Source organism: Vicugna pacos, chromosome 15 (assembly GCF_048564905.1).
Source record: "Vicugna pacos chromosome 15, VicPac4, whole genome shotgun sequence".
NCBI lineage: Eukaryota > Metazoa > Chordata > Mammalia > Artiodactyla > Camelidae > Vicugna > Vicugna pacos.
The window spans coordinates 35,854,473-35,871,681 of NC_133001.1; the positions used below are offsets into that span (position 1 = coordinate 35,854,473).

Consider the following 17,209-nt stretch of genomic DNA (forward strand, 5'->3'; position numbering starts at 1 on the left):
CTGCCTTGAATGTGAGTGTGCTGCCTGGAGCTATAATATCCTTATCATACCTGTGAGAGAGAGGCCTTGACATGACCAAGACGCTAAATCAGCATGACTGAATCTGTCTCCAAGCTTCTTATAATGCATATAAAAAATAACCTCTGTTTATAAACTGTAGCTGAGTTTTCTCCTATTTGCAGCCACGTGCAGTCCTAACCAACCAGTACCCAAAAAGATTTTCACTGCACCTATCAAAAGACACCTCTGTGCAACACTTCAATGGGCAGGCATTCACACTACTGTCTGAAAGAGGGTGAGAAGTGTAACTCACTCCCAGGGATGTGCCCACAGAGTAATTATCTGCACGTCTCCTGTGTGTTCTCTACCCGAAAACAGAACGTCACCAGAAAGCTCAGATTCCTCTTGGGGTCTCGGCATTCACTGAAATTACTTGAAAGCTGTAAGCTCAAGCAGAAAACTGATGGGGATGTAACAAAGGAAAGTGAGAGTCCTAGTTTAGAGATGTCACAACTGCGCTGACGAGAGAGCTCTTCAACCACTTTTGAACTTGAATCTAGAAATAGCCATGATGGTCCCCCCAGCAAACCTCTAAGAGAACCACATTTCCTCACTGGATGCATGGTTAGAGGAATTATCACCTGCTCTTCTCAGAATCAACTTCATGAATTCTGCTGTTCTATACACATGCAGTTATCACAGTGATGCAGAAGCTCTAAGTGTCACATTTTCCTCCCATCCACCTCATGAACACACCCTACAGCCAACACGCTGGAGCTGACAAGAAGAGTCTGAGAAACAAGGCAGCTGCTTTACTTTGGGCTCTGAGCCCAAAGCGTGTAATCCTATCTCCTATGAGCAGTCCCGAAGGCAGTGACAATTGGTTCCGTTGCTCCAAATGTGCTCTAGGTCCGATCCCAGGTAAGGTTCCAGAGATAACGGGATTACTTCCTCAGGGGCCTTTTCTGAGTCATCCAGGCCCAGGGATGATTTCTTTTTAAGCTATTGACGGATGTTAACTTTTGATCTGGCTGGAGATCAGGACAACTCCCTCCAGTCTACACTGGGCCCTGCAAATTGCCATGAGGTTTCTGGCGGTTATGACAGCTTAGCTCTTGCCAGCAACTCCAACCTCTGCTGCCTGAAAATTTAGAAGAGGAAGCAGGGACAGCAGCGACCGAACCATGCAACAGCAGCTGAAACAAATATCCTGGAGTTTGGAGGCCTCTTAACGCGGCCTGGAGGGGACCCCAGAGGACATCGGAATGTGCCAGCGGTGCTGGAGGGAGAGCTGAGGCTGAGATGCAGTCTGCAGGTCTTCACCCCCGGGGCAGGAAACTCCTACCTGAACCCTGGCTGAAGACGTCATTTGGGAACCTTGCTCACAGTATCTTCCACCTTTTGGCCTCTCTTCCCATTTTTTCCTGCCACTCTATGTACTTCTCACATTAACTCACTTACTTTGATTTTACCAGTTCTTTCACTGGTGTTCATTTGTTCTTTTTATTACTACTCCAGCCCCTTCTCTCTTCTATGCTATACTTCTTTCTAACTCTGAAAAACCAAAAATGAAAAAGAATTTAAAAAATGTGAACAGAGCAGCGCTATTCTATCCCCTCTGCCTTTTTCACCTTGGTGAAGTACCATCACCTGCAGGGATGTTCAGTCTTTCTTCATGAACCCACTTCTGTGTCTAGACTCTGCCTTGCACCAGACCAGGACAGGACAGAGGGAAGGACAGGGCATCCTCGGAGATGCAATCGCCACGAGCAGTGCAGCTCTTCTAGTTGTACATACACCTCATTTTGAGGCAGCTTTAGGATGCAAGTATCCTAAGATTAGAGGTGGTAATTTTCTAGATGTGAAATACACCATTTGTCAAAGCTGCTCTTGAAATTTACTGTGATGTGAAGAAATCAATGTTTTGAATTTTAAGACTTTTTATCTCTTTTTCACTGCAACACAACTGTGAATGGAAAGTTCTGAAAGATCAATAACGGGGTCGGTGACTGATTTTAAGATACAAGAGCATTCCAGATACACCCTTATTCACAGATGTAAGTGTAACCCTTGGAATACTGATCTAGAAAACAGTCCTAGCATTTAAGGCAATCACTGAAGTATCTCTCAAGTTATATGCAAAGAAAGGAAGAGCTGCCCAGGCATAAATTTATAAAGGGGAAGTCAAAGCCAGGCACACAGGGGGAGCCTGAGCCCGTTTCCTGAGGGGAGGCCGCTGCCCTGCCCTGCCGGAACGGACAGGGCCTCTGCACATGCGCACTTGCCTTGAGACCCGGCTCTAAGAAACCAGGAGTCCCACTCCTGTTCTTTGTCTGGGCTGAACTTCTGAGTCCAGTCGGGTGTCCTACGAATGAATCTGGGCCAGTGGTCATGGAGTCCCTTCCCCTAAACCAATCCCTGTATCTGCCCTTGGATCCTGACACAAGGGGCACCAGAGGCATTTCCCACTTTAGTTAGAAGGTTCCTTCCTGGGTTGTTTATGCTCTGAATTCTCTCCCTTCCAGGCACTCCTCTGGCTGTGTGATGATTTACATAAACGTGGAGTGTTGGGCTGTTCAGCTCTTCTTCTGGATTACTGTTCCACAGGATAGGAGTTGGGTCTGTTCTCATCAACCCCAGGATCCCCCTGGCTCAATACAGGCACTCCGTAAGTACTTGTAAAACGAATGTCTAAAATGGATATAAATTCATGATCACCGATGAAGAGACCACTCAAAGTGGTTTCTACCAGGAGGATGGGAATAGTCGTGGTTACATAGTAACAGGGGAACATCAAGAGGGTTTGTGTCTAAGTAAAAGAGTGATGATAAAAATATAGCAGGGACTAGCTTACCTCCTAACGACATAATACATCTGAGCCATATCTCATACTGGAAAAGATGTTGCACCAATTAAGCCTGTCCGATTAACATGGCTGCAAATTACGCCAACGATTCTGTACTAAGATGGTAATCTCTCAGCAGCAGCAAATAACGTGGCTATCCCTGCAGTCTCATCTGATGCAATTAAAAATATTATCAGTGTGAACCCATAAATTCTGGACACTGACCACGCCAGTTCTGTGATGACAGAACAATAGATTCTGGCCAGCTGATTAGATAATCCAGTATAAAAAAGTAATAAAATACAAGGGTTTATGTTTTACTGAGCAGAAATGCTCTAAGAATATACATTTAGAAGGTAAAAGATTACTGATTCAAGGTGAAAACATAGAAGACTGAGCAACAACAAAACTAGGGTGCTGCCAACTTGGTAACTGTATTTATACAAATTAAGCATCTTTTGGAAAAAAGTCATACATTCCCGTGTTAATCAGAATTGCTACTTTAGTTGCAAAATCAGCAACTTATGTTTAAAAGTCTTGACAAAAATTCCTTGTATCTGTTTCATGACCATAAATTTACCTGCTAAGGCCAGATTATCTGAGGACTGAAAAAAACCAAAAGAAAAGAAAAGAAAAGAAAAGAAAAGAAAAGAAAAGAAAAGAAAAGAAAAGAAAAGAAAAGAAAACTCTTTGTACATATGCAGTGCTAGTCACTTACTACTTTTGGATCTTAACTTATTAAATGTCACCGATTTGAGAAGGTGGGCATTATGCACATTTTAGCAATTCCTCTGTTTAACATTCTCAAAGTATCTTACTGCCCTAATACATTTTGAATAATTTTATTTATGTTATTTATCAGTAACTTCTTTCACATTTTATGAAGACAAAGATAACTTTCACACTAGCAAAGTCACTGGGAATACTCTGGTGCAGCAGGACTGTCTTGAGTTTGAGATGGAGAGTTAAGAAAAAACAAAAAGAGGCAGAAAGAAACGTCTCTCTTTTTGTTCCTGGTCACCTCAAGTGCGAGGCACACTGACTGCACAAGTATGTGGTCGACAGGAGGGAATGGACTTCGGAAACAGGCTGCGAGGTCCTCCTGCCTGGCTCCTGGTTATGGGTGTGGCACAGTCCCACACGGGGCTCAACCAGGCCTGCTGGCCACAGAGTGACAGGCGCAGCCATGGCCTCCCTGCCCGCCGGTTACCTGGACACTGAGGGCAGCAGGAGTCCTGGGTGCGCGAGGGGTTCTGGCAGAGCAGCGGCGGGCACACCTCCGTCTCACACAGCACCCGGCCGCTGTGGCAGGTGCACTGAGTACAGGTGTCGATGTGCCACGTTTCTCCCTCCACAAAGTACTCTCCCCCAGGGGCGTGGCAAATGGAGGGGGTGCTGAGCTCTGGCTTCTGCACCACAAAGTCATCTGGGGAAACGACACAAAACCAAAACGCAAGGAATTATTCATCTGCAGTCTTGTCAGCTCTTGAAGAACACGGTGCTGTGGGCTTCACGGGACAGAGAAGATGAACTGGCTGTAGAGTCTCTCTCTCTGTTCCTATCAAGAGAACAGGGAAGAAAACATCCCATGCATAGAAATAGAAGGCAGCAGCGGAAGAGCTAGCTTCAGGAAGTGAGGTTCAAGTGGTTCCAGTTTGTCAATAGTAATGAGAGAACTAAATGAGAGAATTAAATTACAGGGACTCCTACTGTTGAAGAGAACAGGGGCCTCATAGGGGATGTCTGAGAATGTGTAGGATTGTCTAGAATAAAGATCTCTCATCTACTGAATGCTCGCTATGGTCCAATTTCCATGCTAATGTGCTACTTCCTTTATTCCTGACACCAGCCTTGTGAATAGGTACTATTATCCTATTTTGCATATGAGGAAACGGAGAGCTCAGAGTATTCAGGGCAGACAAGAGATTTGAACCCCTGTCTATGTCTGGATCATGGCTACATCTCCAGATTAAACACGATTTCCCACTGATTTGTGCCCCATCCACTCCATTATCTCCGGGACCCTGAGTCATTTTAGGCTTAGAAATAAGTCCTGCTGTTCAGCAGGACACACCCCAATCTAGATGAGTTGCCAGCAAACTGAGCAGGAATGCTTTCAGAACCAACAGTCTGAACCCTCACCTGAGACTAAACATTTATGTGGCGATACTATCAGGAGAGGTAAATGCTCGGGGGCTGATGATAACTACGAGTTCTTTCCCCAGAGGAGAGGTGATCTGGGGCTCCTGCTGAGATGATAATGATAGAGAGGGAATTTGATGTTGAAAATGTCCAGAGAGGTTCTGGGAGTTGCCCTGGAGTCGTGCTGGGGAAATGAGAAGCATGAAGGACCACAGTTGTGTCATCCAAATACAACAAGCGTTACCAGAAGGTGTTGACAGTATGGAAACCTGCCGAGAAGCCGTCTGGAGACACCACGGCGGGCTCACGCTTGGAGCTCAGTGGAAATCGGGCCCCAGAAGAAAAGAACTGCCCTGTTTGTGTAGAGATGCTCAGAGCTGAAATCTCCCAAGAACTCCCGGGCGGTGACTTTCAAAGCAGTGGTCAGCCCGGGAGTCAGCGGTACTGATGAGAGAGCGCTGTGGGCGCATCTCCAGCCAAGAAGGTAACTCTTAATACAGCTTTATCTCAAGGGAACTAGTAAGGACTGGAACTTTGACAAGTGGACATATCACAGAAAACCGACATTCGCCAACACTAATACTCATAAGCAACTGGAGCAAACTTTCCAGTATATGAGGAAAGTAGGGAGGAAGAGAATTAGAGTGAAAACTGAGCTGGGATGAGATAAAAGTGCGTTTCTCATGGTTTACAGAAAAAGAAAAAATTGTTCCAAAGAGCATCAGTAAACTCATGTTGGAAAAAGCCTCCCTTCTGAAAGCAACAGGCTTCCAAAAGGACCTGGAGAGGGTTGACAATTGCTGTCCTTAAAAACGCTGACACATAGGAAAGTGGCCAGAAGAAAAACAATGTGTGTCTGCAGGTGTCTCACCTTGCGAATTCCTTTGCTATATATACTGTGTGCCTCAAGGCAAAAACATGAGTGACCAGAAAGACGGAGGTGACAGGAAAACTGAAAGGCAGAGGGTGAGAAAGACAGGGGAAAAAATCTGAGAAACAGTATCATTTGGTGAATCTTCTATCAGAAGAGTTCCTGGGCTCACTTACCCCAGGAAAAAACAAAAAACAAAAAAGCAGCTGATCCTTGGATGTAAGAGGAGAGAAAGCATTCTTTAAAGTAGCAGTCCATAAATGTAACAGTAACAGTGCTGGGGAGAGGGGGTGTCCATTCAGAAGACTCCATATGTGGCAACTCCCTGAAGATTTTGGAAACAATAAACCTACACATCCATATACATCAATACATGTATGCTTTTATACCTGTACATCTAGATATTCATACAGCCACAATACATCAATAACTTTGCGTGTTTGCAGCAGAACTTTCCATATCTCTGTAACAGAGAATACTAGATTGGATTTCACTGTCTCCCAGTGTTTAAGCCAATCATCTGTTCTGAGTAATAGCTTTGCATTTCCCCCAGTTGGACTCAGAGTTTCACGGAGAACATGGTTTAGCAAAGACCCAGGTGCAAGCCACACTCTACACACGCATGCCTATAATTAAAGCATGGGGTCTTCATTGGAACAAATGATTTTTCCTTCCCCAAAAGGTCAACACAGAGTTCTGTCTCATTATATTGTTCACTCATCTTCTGTTTCAGTGGTGTAACACTGTAACACTGTGGTTACTCATATTTAAGTAGCAAAACATGTGAAAAAGGAAACAGTTTTGGGCTTCACTATGAGGAAACAAAATAAAACAAAACAGAACAAACACTGTCATCTTGTAGTCTGATCCTCTGCAGGGTGTGGGGCCTGCCTGTCATTTGATACCTTAGTTACTGAGATGTGTAGAATCTCAGGGCTGAACAAGACTTCAGGTGTCCCCCCTCTCCCCCTGCCACCAACCCCACCCTGTGGGCAGAGCAGGTGCAGGCTGGCCAGCATGTGGCACAGCTTCCCTTCCAGGCTGGGCCTGCCTTCCCGCAAGAGGCCCTGGCCTCAGGTCCTGACTGCACCCGCTGCACAGGTGGGGCTACAGAAGCAGGACTGACCAGAGGAAATATCATCACTACTCCAAAATCAAACAGCATCTTCCAACTTTAAAAGAAATCTATGTCAGAACCAGGAGACTACACTTCTCCCTGGCTTTCCAGCTGACATGCTATTTTAATTTGGGTGAGAGAGTTAATTTTTCTGTGTCTGTTTTCCAAACGAAAAACTGCCTAAATGTATATTTCCCTAACTCAGTGCCTAGCACAGAGGAAGAAATAACTATAAAACTGTGCTGAGTTCTTTGGATGAAAGGCACTAGACGATGTATTATGGTAATAAATACTGTTACTGACAACCACAGCTTGAATCCCTATGACTTATAAATCTGTTCTGCACTTCTACTAACTTACCTTGATTACCACAATTGTGATTTTAAATGTTTTGGATGTGTGGTCACTCTAAATGTCTCCATTTAGCAACACTGCTACATATCCATTAATTAAAACAAAAATGCAATAGCCACAGACTACGATAATTCTCTCCCTCTCAAATAATTACTTTGTAAATAATAAGCTTTTAGGGAATAAAATGAGCATCAAGCCCCTCCAATTAACTAAGACACTCAGCCTTAATATACCATCCACACAACGGAGAGCTGGATTTTCAGTGCAGAAGCCCACAAACTGTTACACAAATGTAGTTCAAAGCCCAATATAATTGAGTAAACCATTCGACATGAGGAGAGTGGTTTCAGAACTTTAGAATATTCTCTGGTCTCTGGTTAATCATTTATAGCGCCTGGCCGACAGTGTGGCCATGTGGACAAAAACCAGAAAGCTGAAATGTGTTCCAGGGGCCGTCTCCTGCACCTCCCCGAGGGTTACAGGCAGAAGTCATTTGCTGAGCGAGCCAGCTTTTACCTGAACATGACGGGCAGCACTGTCCTGGGTGGATGGTGGGGTTGCTACAGGCAGGCACCGGGCAGGTGATCAGAGCACACATTTCTCGTCCATTGTGACAGTAGCATTCCCGGCAGCCATCATGCCAGCTTTCCTCATTTTTATGATGACGGCCATCCATGGACAGACACGTGCCCGACAGGACGGGTGGCCCCGCGGAGGCAGGGACCTCTGGACAGACAGAAGGCAGCCTGGTAAAGGAGCAGCTATTGCACACAAAAACAGCCTGCAGTGTCTTTCAGGTTCCACTACCCAGCCACCCAAAATCCCATCCACACAGCACAGTTCACAACATGGCATAGGATCACGAAAAGAATTTAAGTTAATATGTCCTCAATTTTTAAAAAAGAAAAAGATAGAAAAAAATTTGCAAATACGTTTTTCTCCCATTGGTGGGATTATAGCTGATTTTTACTCCTTTCGTTCTAGGTCCTCCTATTATATACAATGAACAAGCACTGGTCCGTTTCATAGCACATGTTACAGACATTTAATATGTGCAGAATAATCACTCTAGAAATCATCCAATGGGGAAACCCTGGGCCCCTTGCAAACTAACAGATTTTTTTGTTCAGCAGAAAAATTGAAGCAGTGACTAGATTTCTGTTTCTCTGACCCCTTAAAAACACCATTAACTGTCCAACTCTGAAAAAACATGGAACAAGCTTTATGGATCTTTCACTGTTTCATCTGTGGCTCATGCTGACAACTACAACCTAGCGGGCAGCTGGGATGCAGCCGGGGTAAGGGCAGAAGCGGCGGGCACGGCACGGCGTGTGCTCACACAGCTTCAGAAATGTCCCTGGAGCAGGAAGTCCTAGGCAAAAGGCATATCCAGGATTTGCACCCACACACAACTGCAGGCTGCATGTGCTCATTCAGCAAAAGTCTAAATTCTCAGGGAAAACTGTGTTAGCCAGAAAATAAATACACAAGCAGATTGTTTAGCCTCACCCACCCTGAGAGGGCTCTGAAAAGGGATCTTTGCCGTTATCAACTGTCTCAATCCACTGCTGGACAGAGACTCTATGGAGGTCAAGGTCAAGGTGCTTTAGGCTAAAGTTCTCAAGACAAGTAAAACTGAAGAGCTAAGAAGTGATTCATTTTGGTCCATGTGTTGCCTGTTACTTTCAATTCCATTCTGAGCTTCTATTCCAGAGAGGAAAGGACAAAGGATGGTCCCCTAGAGAGTGACAGTGGTGTCAGAAGACACAGCAATCACTGAAACTGTTTCATTACAGGTTGCCAGTCTGTTCTCCGTTTCTGTGCCTCTGGTTGCCTTGAGTGGGGAAGGGGAGCGTGCTGGCACTTACCTCTGCACTTGCAGGTAAGACAGCCATGACTGTCCTGCTGGAAACCCAAGGGGCAGATTTTACTGCATGGGAGCTCTGGGCACTTCTTACAGCGACAGATGTCACAGCCGTGCTTATTCTTCCTGGGTAATTAAAATTTTGTCAGCGGTCAGAAAATCCAAGTCTCAAAGGATGCCCCAGTGCTCAGACCAAGGGTCACTGAAGTGATATCGTCATGAAGCAGAATAACTTGACTTTTTGCTCTCAAAAACCCCTGGAGTGATGTGTCACAGCTCCCTGTGGCCGTGACCACCACCCCCTCCACGGCCAAGGTCTGAACTGTCCAAGCACTTAAGTGTTTCTAGGATGTGACTGTCAGAATCCTAAGGAAGTGACTGTTGATTTAATTAGGAAATGTGGTACACAAAGATGCCTGTGCAGTTCTGTCAAGAGGAAGGTGAAGAGTACACTGCTGGTCAGTGCTGAAGGCCAGCAAGAGGGGCAGAAGTCCTTCTTTGTCAGGGCCACAGACTTCCTCACACAGCCACATTCTCTTGAGAAATTCCAGACACCAGTGAAAAATTAACTGAACCTTAAAGCAGACAGAAGGCGAACTTGCAGATCTACAGACCTGGGAACACTGTACAAATGTTGATGAAGAATAAAACCTCTGAGAAACCCTGCTGTCAATGTCCAGTAATTACTTCATTAAGTCAGAAAACAATACTAACTAAAAAATACCCCACCGGCAGGGCAGGGCCGAAGCACAGAGGATAAAGGGAAAAGGCTGGATGAACTTCTTTTTTTCCTTTAATAAACCAGAGTGCCTAAATTTTGTGAACACTAGGGTCAACATATTTCTGTCAATATATAGGAGAAAAATGAATTGAACGAATCGCTCATACTCACGTCATTTTTCAAGATCTACCACCAAGGCTTTATGGATTGGTCTGTTTATTCATTTATTCACCCATCCATCCCTCTCCCCCTCCCCACCTCCCTTCTGTAAGCATTTGCTGCACAAATACAGTAATGGCCCACTCAGCAGGTGTGTACGAGGGACATCAATGGCTGTCTTCATCCTAACACCCCCATGTGGCGTCTGGCCAAGATCTCTCCTTCAGAGGCTGCCCTTGAAACACATGTTCCAGCTGAGGCAGTATTCATTTGCCCACGACAGTCAACTTGGTCCTGCCTGAAGTTGCTTACCGACAGGAATACAAAGTGGAATCTACAATCCTCTAAGAGATGTTTCTCCAAGATGAAGGTTGGACTTGAATGCAGCCTTGGTTCTGAACTGTCATAATGGGGCAAGTGGTTATGGCTACTATTATGATAACATGTCACTCTACATAAGCAGTTAAACTAAGAAATAACTATACTTTGTTGGTATCATAATCATATTTTAGGATTAAGAACAATGATGATTTATTAGTTTAACTGGGGAATTTTTAAGAATAATGTTCTAGACTTAATTACCCGGTTAAAATTAGAATTAAGCCACCCCCTCCATTCCCGCTAAACTAGAATTTCCGAAGAAGAATAAAAACAATGAGTTTGAGAAGATGGGCAGGAGATGGCAGCTTCTAAGTCTCTCATAACTACTAGCGATATATAAACATATCAAGTCAGAAAGGCACAAAGACCAACATGGAAGGGAACCAAGGCAGAAATGATAAAGCAAAGACTCTGAAAGGTTGTTTTTAAGGGACTAACTTGACGTACAGACAGAAGTAGATGCTAATACAGACATGACAGTTACCGACCTGAAGTGTCTACTTCCCTCCAGAATAATCTGGATTTTCATGGAGCAAATCAATATTCAATAAACAGTGTTTGAAAATACAAGTCATAGTCCTTATCTCCAAGGAAATTCATAAAATCTACTGCTATTTAAAGAAAGAATATTATAAATAGTAGATAAGCATTAAGGTTAAGATGAGGAGGCAAGGCAGGTAAGGATGCTCTGTGTTGGAAGGAGTGGCTGTTGACTAATCTTAAAAGTATGGATTGAGTAATTTATCACAGAATAGTCCCTGGGATAGTTGTGCAGAAAGCACTTACAACACTGGGACCTCATGACAGTTCCATTCCCCCAGGCAGTGTCCAAAGGCCCTGGCTATGGGGCAATCTCACCCAACAGGCCTGAAGGGCAGTGTCATAACAAGTCTCTGGCTCATCTTCAAGAAAGAGTAAACCCTGATTCTCATCTCTGGAAATAACCTCCTTTCCCTGCCTTCTGATTCCTCTAACAAAACAAGTATAGATATTCTGGACTCAGTACACCCCTGATTCACACACATACACACACTAAAGAGCCCAAAAAATAGGTAATGGGTGTTTCATCAAGTCACACATAACTAAAAATAGAGCTTCTGAATCAAGAAATACGCACAGGTATCCAAACGGACAATACTTGTCACAGATGATGGGTCTGCACTTCTTGGGGCGTGGGCGGCACTGACAGATCTCACAGTTGTGGGCATCGGTGAGGAAGCCAAAGGGGCAGTCCAGGGTGCAGCCTCGTCTGAGGCCCGTGCAAAGCTCCTCCCCTGCAAAGACACACGGACAGCATGATGCTTCTGCAGATGCCGGAACAGGACACACCAGCACGTCAACACCGTCCCCTGACCTTCCGACCTCCCGTGGGTGGAAGCTTCTCAGCTCCACTGCCACAGCATCAGCAGTGGTTAAAAATTATAGACTGTGCTCTTTCATGGTTTTCAGCACATAACTTCGTGTGTTGGTACTAACAGACAAAATAAAGTCCAACTCCAAAAAATAGATCTCTGATGTGTATGTCCATCTAGGGCTGAAGAGCGGATTCTAATTACTATTTGAGATGCGGGTGAAATTTCTTCTGAGTGCATTTCTTTGGGGAATTTGTTTCTTATCAGTCACCCCAAACTAGTGATTACCAATTATTATTCAAATGTGAGAACTGGAAACTTACACCCCAAATTTCGTTATGTGTTTGTTTCTACCACACGGCCACGACAAGCACTTTCTTAAATGCTGACATGTTACTTTCACGAGTTTTTAGATGTTACCATATGATACTGCACACCACATGCAGCATAATGGATTGCTTACCTTTCCTTTAATACGTATATCTCTCAAGACATAATAGAAAGTGAAACATTCAGTGTTTCAATTAGACATTTTTTCCCTACCACTGACAAATATCCAGGTATCTGGATATACTTAGTTAACTGACTAAAAAATGTATGTGCCAAAGAATACCTAGATTAGTGTTTAACTATGCACTATTTGAAATGTTCAAACTCTCCCCTGCTAGCAGAATCTGGAGTGATATTTAACTGTCCTCTGTTAGTCAGTTATAACTTATTATTTTAGCAGAAAAAAAGGAAAGAAATGGTGGCTGGCACAAGAAACTTCTATTAGCTTAACAGAGAGTCTTCTGAAGAAACTTTATTTGTTTTTCAAATTTTTAACTTACAATTTTTTTCTTAATTTTTTTGGGGGGAGGTGATTAGGTTTAATTTTAGATTTATTTATTCATTTGTTTTAATGGGAGTACTGAGGATTGAACTCAGGACCTCGTGCATGCCAAGCAAGCACTCTACCACTGAGCTATATACCCTCCTCCTTTAAAAAAATTTTAAAAGGTGCAATGTAGGGCATAACAGAGCAGTAAAGACAATAAAAATGTTAAGGCAAACAGAAAAAGCCTGCTTGGTGAGGTAACTAAAGCAAAGTGAAACTTGTTTAAGTTAAATGCAGAGTTTGAAAGATAATCCAGTTTACAGAAGTACATATGATGATGGCAAAAGCATGGCAATGTCTGGTTACTGTTCTGCACGGACTGGTAAGATGGGAAGCAGAAACTATTTTTGTTGGAATAACAAATGAATCTTTATTTTACTGGGACATCCTTTAAGCATTAAATATTATAAATGCTGCATAAGTTACTAGTAGGAACAGAACACATTTGTCTTCTCCACACACAAATCTTATAGTCTAAAATTAAACCTTAACTACAATTAATAGGTGAGATGGGCTTATGTTTTACATGAACATTTTAAGATAGCATCTTTTGTGAACCTTAGCTGGCAATATTTACATATTTAACTTGCTATCTTTTAAAAAGGAAAATGTGATTTATGGTGTAATTTTCTACTTTGTTATCATCATAAACCTTTCATTACACGTATTTAACATAACCTCATGGGTCTATATCACACCGTGAAGCAACTGATTACTCATGTGCATTCTGAAAAGCGAAATTCTAAATGGCTCATTTGAAAATTTGTAATTATGTGATTTGAAAGGTCATCATTTTTCCATCTTTTTCCCATTATTAAGGGGATGATGGAGGGAGAAGACTTTCAAAGCCATGTTTCCTTCTCTGACACTGAGAGCTAGGTTGCAAATCCATTTTCCTATTGCAAAAATTGTTGAGTCGACACACCAAGTAGATTACATTGGGAAATAGATGAATTAAAAACACTCTGAGAACTTCTCTACTTGAGTCAACATCCCTGGGGATTAAATTCCTTGAAACTTGAAATCTGAGCATCTGTGTGCCTTTATTTTTCTGGTCCTGTGAAAAAGGAGTTTTTGCATAGACCTTAATCTAGAATGGCATTCACCCTTAACAAAAGCTAGCTGTTCCATCACTAAGTTTAATACATTTGATAGAAACTAAGTTTGTCTTCAACTCCCTATGCTTTGCAGTGAAAGGGAACTTCAAGCAAAGGCTGCTATGTTTCAGCAAAAATATAGGGCATTTGTAGATCTCAGATTGGCTGTGACACCTCAGGCAGGCTGCCCCAGTGCTGCCCTGCCTTGGGACTGCTCACGGGCATGCCATCCCGTTTCTCTTTCCCAGCAGAAGGGAGTTCTAGGGCAGGGACCAGTGTTCAGCGTGGAGTGAGTGCTCAATAAATATTTGCTGAATGAATGAACCAGTCAATTTTCTTGCTATTTACTCCTCCACTCTCATCAGACTGCCATATTAACAGAAAAATAGTAGGATGAAAAAACTTACTCTGCTAGCACTGAAAAATGTTCAAAACACTGGCACTTGCTAACTATATCCTAACACCATCACCTAGCTCAGAAACAGAGAACATTGAAGATTTTAAATCTCTAATGAAAAACGTGAAAATGAATATATGTATGTATATGTACGACTGAATTATTATACTGTACACCAGAAATTGACACACTATAAACTGACTATACTTCAATTAAAAAAAAGGTCATTTCAGGTTAAAAAAAAAAAGATTTTAAGACAGTCCTAGGTCCATGTATCGATTACAGACTTTTCTTCAAAAATATCAAGGCAAACATTTACATAAAGCAGAATAGATTAGAAACATCTATTCAAATACATGCACGTATATGTATATACTGAAACATGATGCTGTACACCAGAAACTGACATATCGTAAATTGACTGACTATACTTCAATTAAAAATAAAAGACAAAAAAAATTTACAGAAATAAATGATTATTAAGTTAAAAAAAAAGGAGAGAAACATTTTATTTATAGATGGGTGGGGGTTTGTAAGTTTGCTTGAAAAGCTTTAGGACATCACTTGAGACAACCACAGAAAGAACAGTAGCTTTATGCTCATAATTTTTCAACATTATGACTTTGTTGTGATCTAAAAAATGCTTTCTAATCTAGAGGGGAAAATTACCACTGAAGAGACAGTGATAAATAATGGCAAAGTACAGAGCCTGTGTATTATGGCTGGTTGATAGCAACTATGTAGTAAACTCTATTTACCCAAGAGAAAAAAAAGATGTAGCATTGCTCCCAGGGCCAAAATGTGGCACAATTTAGGGAGCATCATTCGTACTCTGTTGTAAGTGAGCACCACGGAACGTGCCTACAGAACCCAGAGTGGCAGTGCCCCTAGACTTGTGCTGCTCTGCTGCAGCGTTTCACACGCCTGGGTTCTGGCAATTCCCACCAACCTGCAATCAGTTAACGACACCATGAATAAAGTTCTTGAGACTATTAAATAAAGAAGAGCAACACTGCAAATGGCGGTCCCAAACTTGCCCTGGGTAAGTGTTCAGAGTAACAAAGAAATGAAAAGAGGAGCCTGTCTCCCTGGATTCGATGCTGCCACCTTCTTTAGATGCTTGATTCAGATACATATTTCTTGAAAATTATGAAAGCCTTTTTTCCCCATGTCTGCATCACTTTCTAGATAAAAGCATTAGTATATTCCTAGAATTACAGAATGTTGAAACTAGACGAGAAGTTGCAAATAATCTGATCAAATCCACCTGATTTAAAGATGTGTAAGACAGGATGCCAGAAGGCAGATGCCATTTAACTCATATAAATGTCACTTACTACATATAGTTCCCACAGTAAGCTGAAGTGTATTATGCATGTTTAATAGCAACAAACATTTTTGGTTAAAAAGCAATGCTACTAATAGCTTATACCAATAAAGTGTCAGATTGTTAGTGGCTTATCTAAATGATTTCAGTTTTAACTTTTGTTGCTATCATATGTACTTAAACACTTCCCACCATGTTTCTTTTCTTTATTCTAAATATGTCTTTGGAAAAATGAGTCAGGGACAATTTAAATTCTTTGTATGCCCTTGATGCATTAGTTTGCTTAGTAGTGTTGTAAGTGTTATTTGTTACAGGTTAAAACAGCAAAGCTATAGTATGTTCAAATAAAGGAATCCTTTGTCACACACCCTCCAGGTACTTTTGAAGGACGTGTTTCTACTAGGTTTTGAGTTCAATTTTCAAGTGACTGTAATATGCTCGACTATATTGCAATAGCATTACAACAGATTAGCATAATACCACTATTATCAACACATTGCCAGTATTAGTCAGGGATAAGGTCCATTTTTATCATTTTTGTGCCCATAGGGCTTGGCATATGGGGAGGGGGGAGGCAGCCAATAAATGCTAGAAGAACGAAAGAGAGAGTAAATGCGCAAACAACAAACTAGTAACAGGGGAGAAATATTTATTTGGTGCTGGTCTTATTTTAAGGAAGAAATCTTGCTGCCAGTGGTCTGTATAGACAAAGTCTAACCCCTAATGGAAAACTTGGGCATAAATGGTTAGGACTATTTTATGTGCAGTGGGCTTTGGCGGGATACTGAAAAGAGCTGTAAAGGAGAGATGTAGACAGAATCAATACTTATCATGTAGCTGCAATGGGAGAAAGAACATACTCACACCATCTTTCACTACAAGGGACTTTCTTTTTTCTAAAACCAGGCGGAAGAAAATGAGAATATTTGAGGGTTAAAATTAAAAGGTAAAAGGGAAGTTGTTTGTGTGCGTGTCCTCAGAGGGTCAGAGGAACGGGAGGCAGGCTGGTGTCAGAACAAAGGAGGGGAAGCTGGGGGCTTTCCATGTCAGCCGGCGCGGGCTGACTCAGAAACGCACATTATAAAACAGCTATCTTGTAAACAACTAGCACATGTCAGGTAGTAAAGCTAGCTTGGCATTCATTCATTTAGTTAGTCCTCAAAATAACCCATCAGTTTGGTATCATTATCTGCCCTTTACAGATAAGGACACAGAGGCCCTGAGAAATAAAGCAACTTGCCCTGATCACCCAGATGCAAGCCAGTCTGACGCCAGAGCCTGGAAGGAGAGCTCGGTAGCTGCAATCACAAGACTCTGACAACTGAGGACCTGGTGGTTTGGCTTACTTCGACTCACCACCCGAAGGTGTCCAATAATCCCTGCTAATGGGAGGGGTGAGAGCAGAAAGCTCTACTGTTTTGTCATATACCTTCCGTGTACTTCTGTCTGTATGGTACAGAGAAAATGACAAATTCCATTTGGTATTTAATTATGTTTTTAGGTACGTGGTGGCAGCGAGCAAGATGGTAAAAAAACTAACCTAGGTCAAGAATCTCAGTGTGATGAAATGGATGCATGGACAGAATGGCCAGACCTCAGAAGGGGATCTCCGACAAGAGTGATGTCCAAGGGCACCCTGATTCTGCTGGTTCCCAGTTCACCCACTCAACCCACATCTGCAGAGCGTGGCCCTGGGGGACGGGTC

General features: G+C 42.6%; 1 protein-coding gene across 2 annotated transcripts in view; it reads right to left on the reverse strand.

Moving 5' to 3' along the window:
* CRIM1 (cysteine rich transmembrane BMP regulator 1) overlaps positions 1-17,209 on the reverse strand; it is a 187,292-nt gene that overhangs the window by 30,220 nt on the left and 139,863 nt on the right. For both annotated transcript variants that reach the window (XM_072937932.1, XM_072937931.1), the window contains exons 9-12: positions 11,572-11,728; positions 9,198-9,319; positions 7,846-8,055; positions 4,056-4,271 (exon numbers count right to left, since the gene is read on the reverse strand). In XM_072937932.1, coding sequence (XP_072794033.1) covers positions 4,056-4,271; positions 7,846-8,055; positions 9,198-9,319; positions 11,572-11,728 — 705 coding nt within the window. The remainder of the gene's footprint in view (positions 1-4,055; positions 4,272-7,845; positions 8,056-9,197; positions 9,320-11,571; positions 11,729-17,209) is intronic.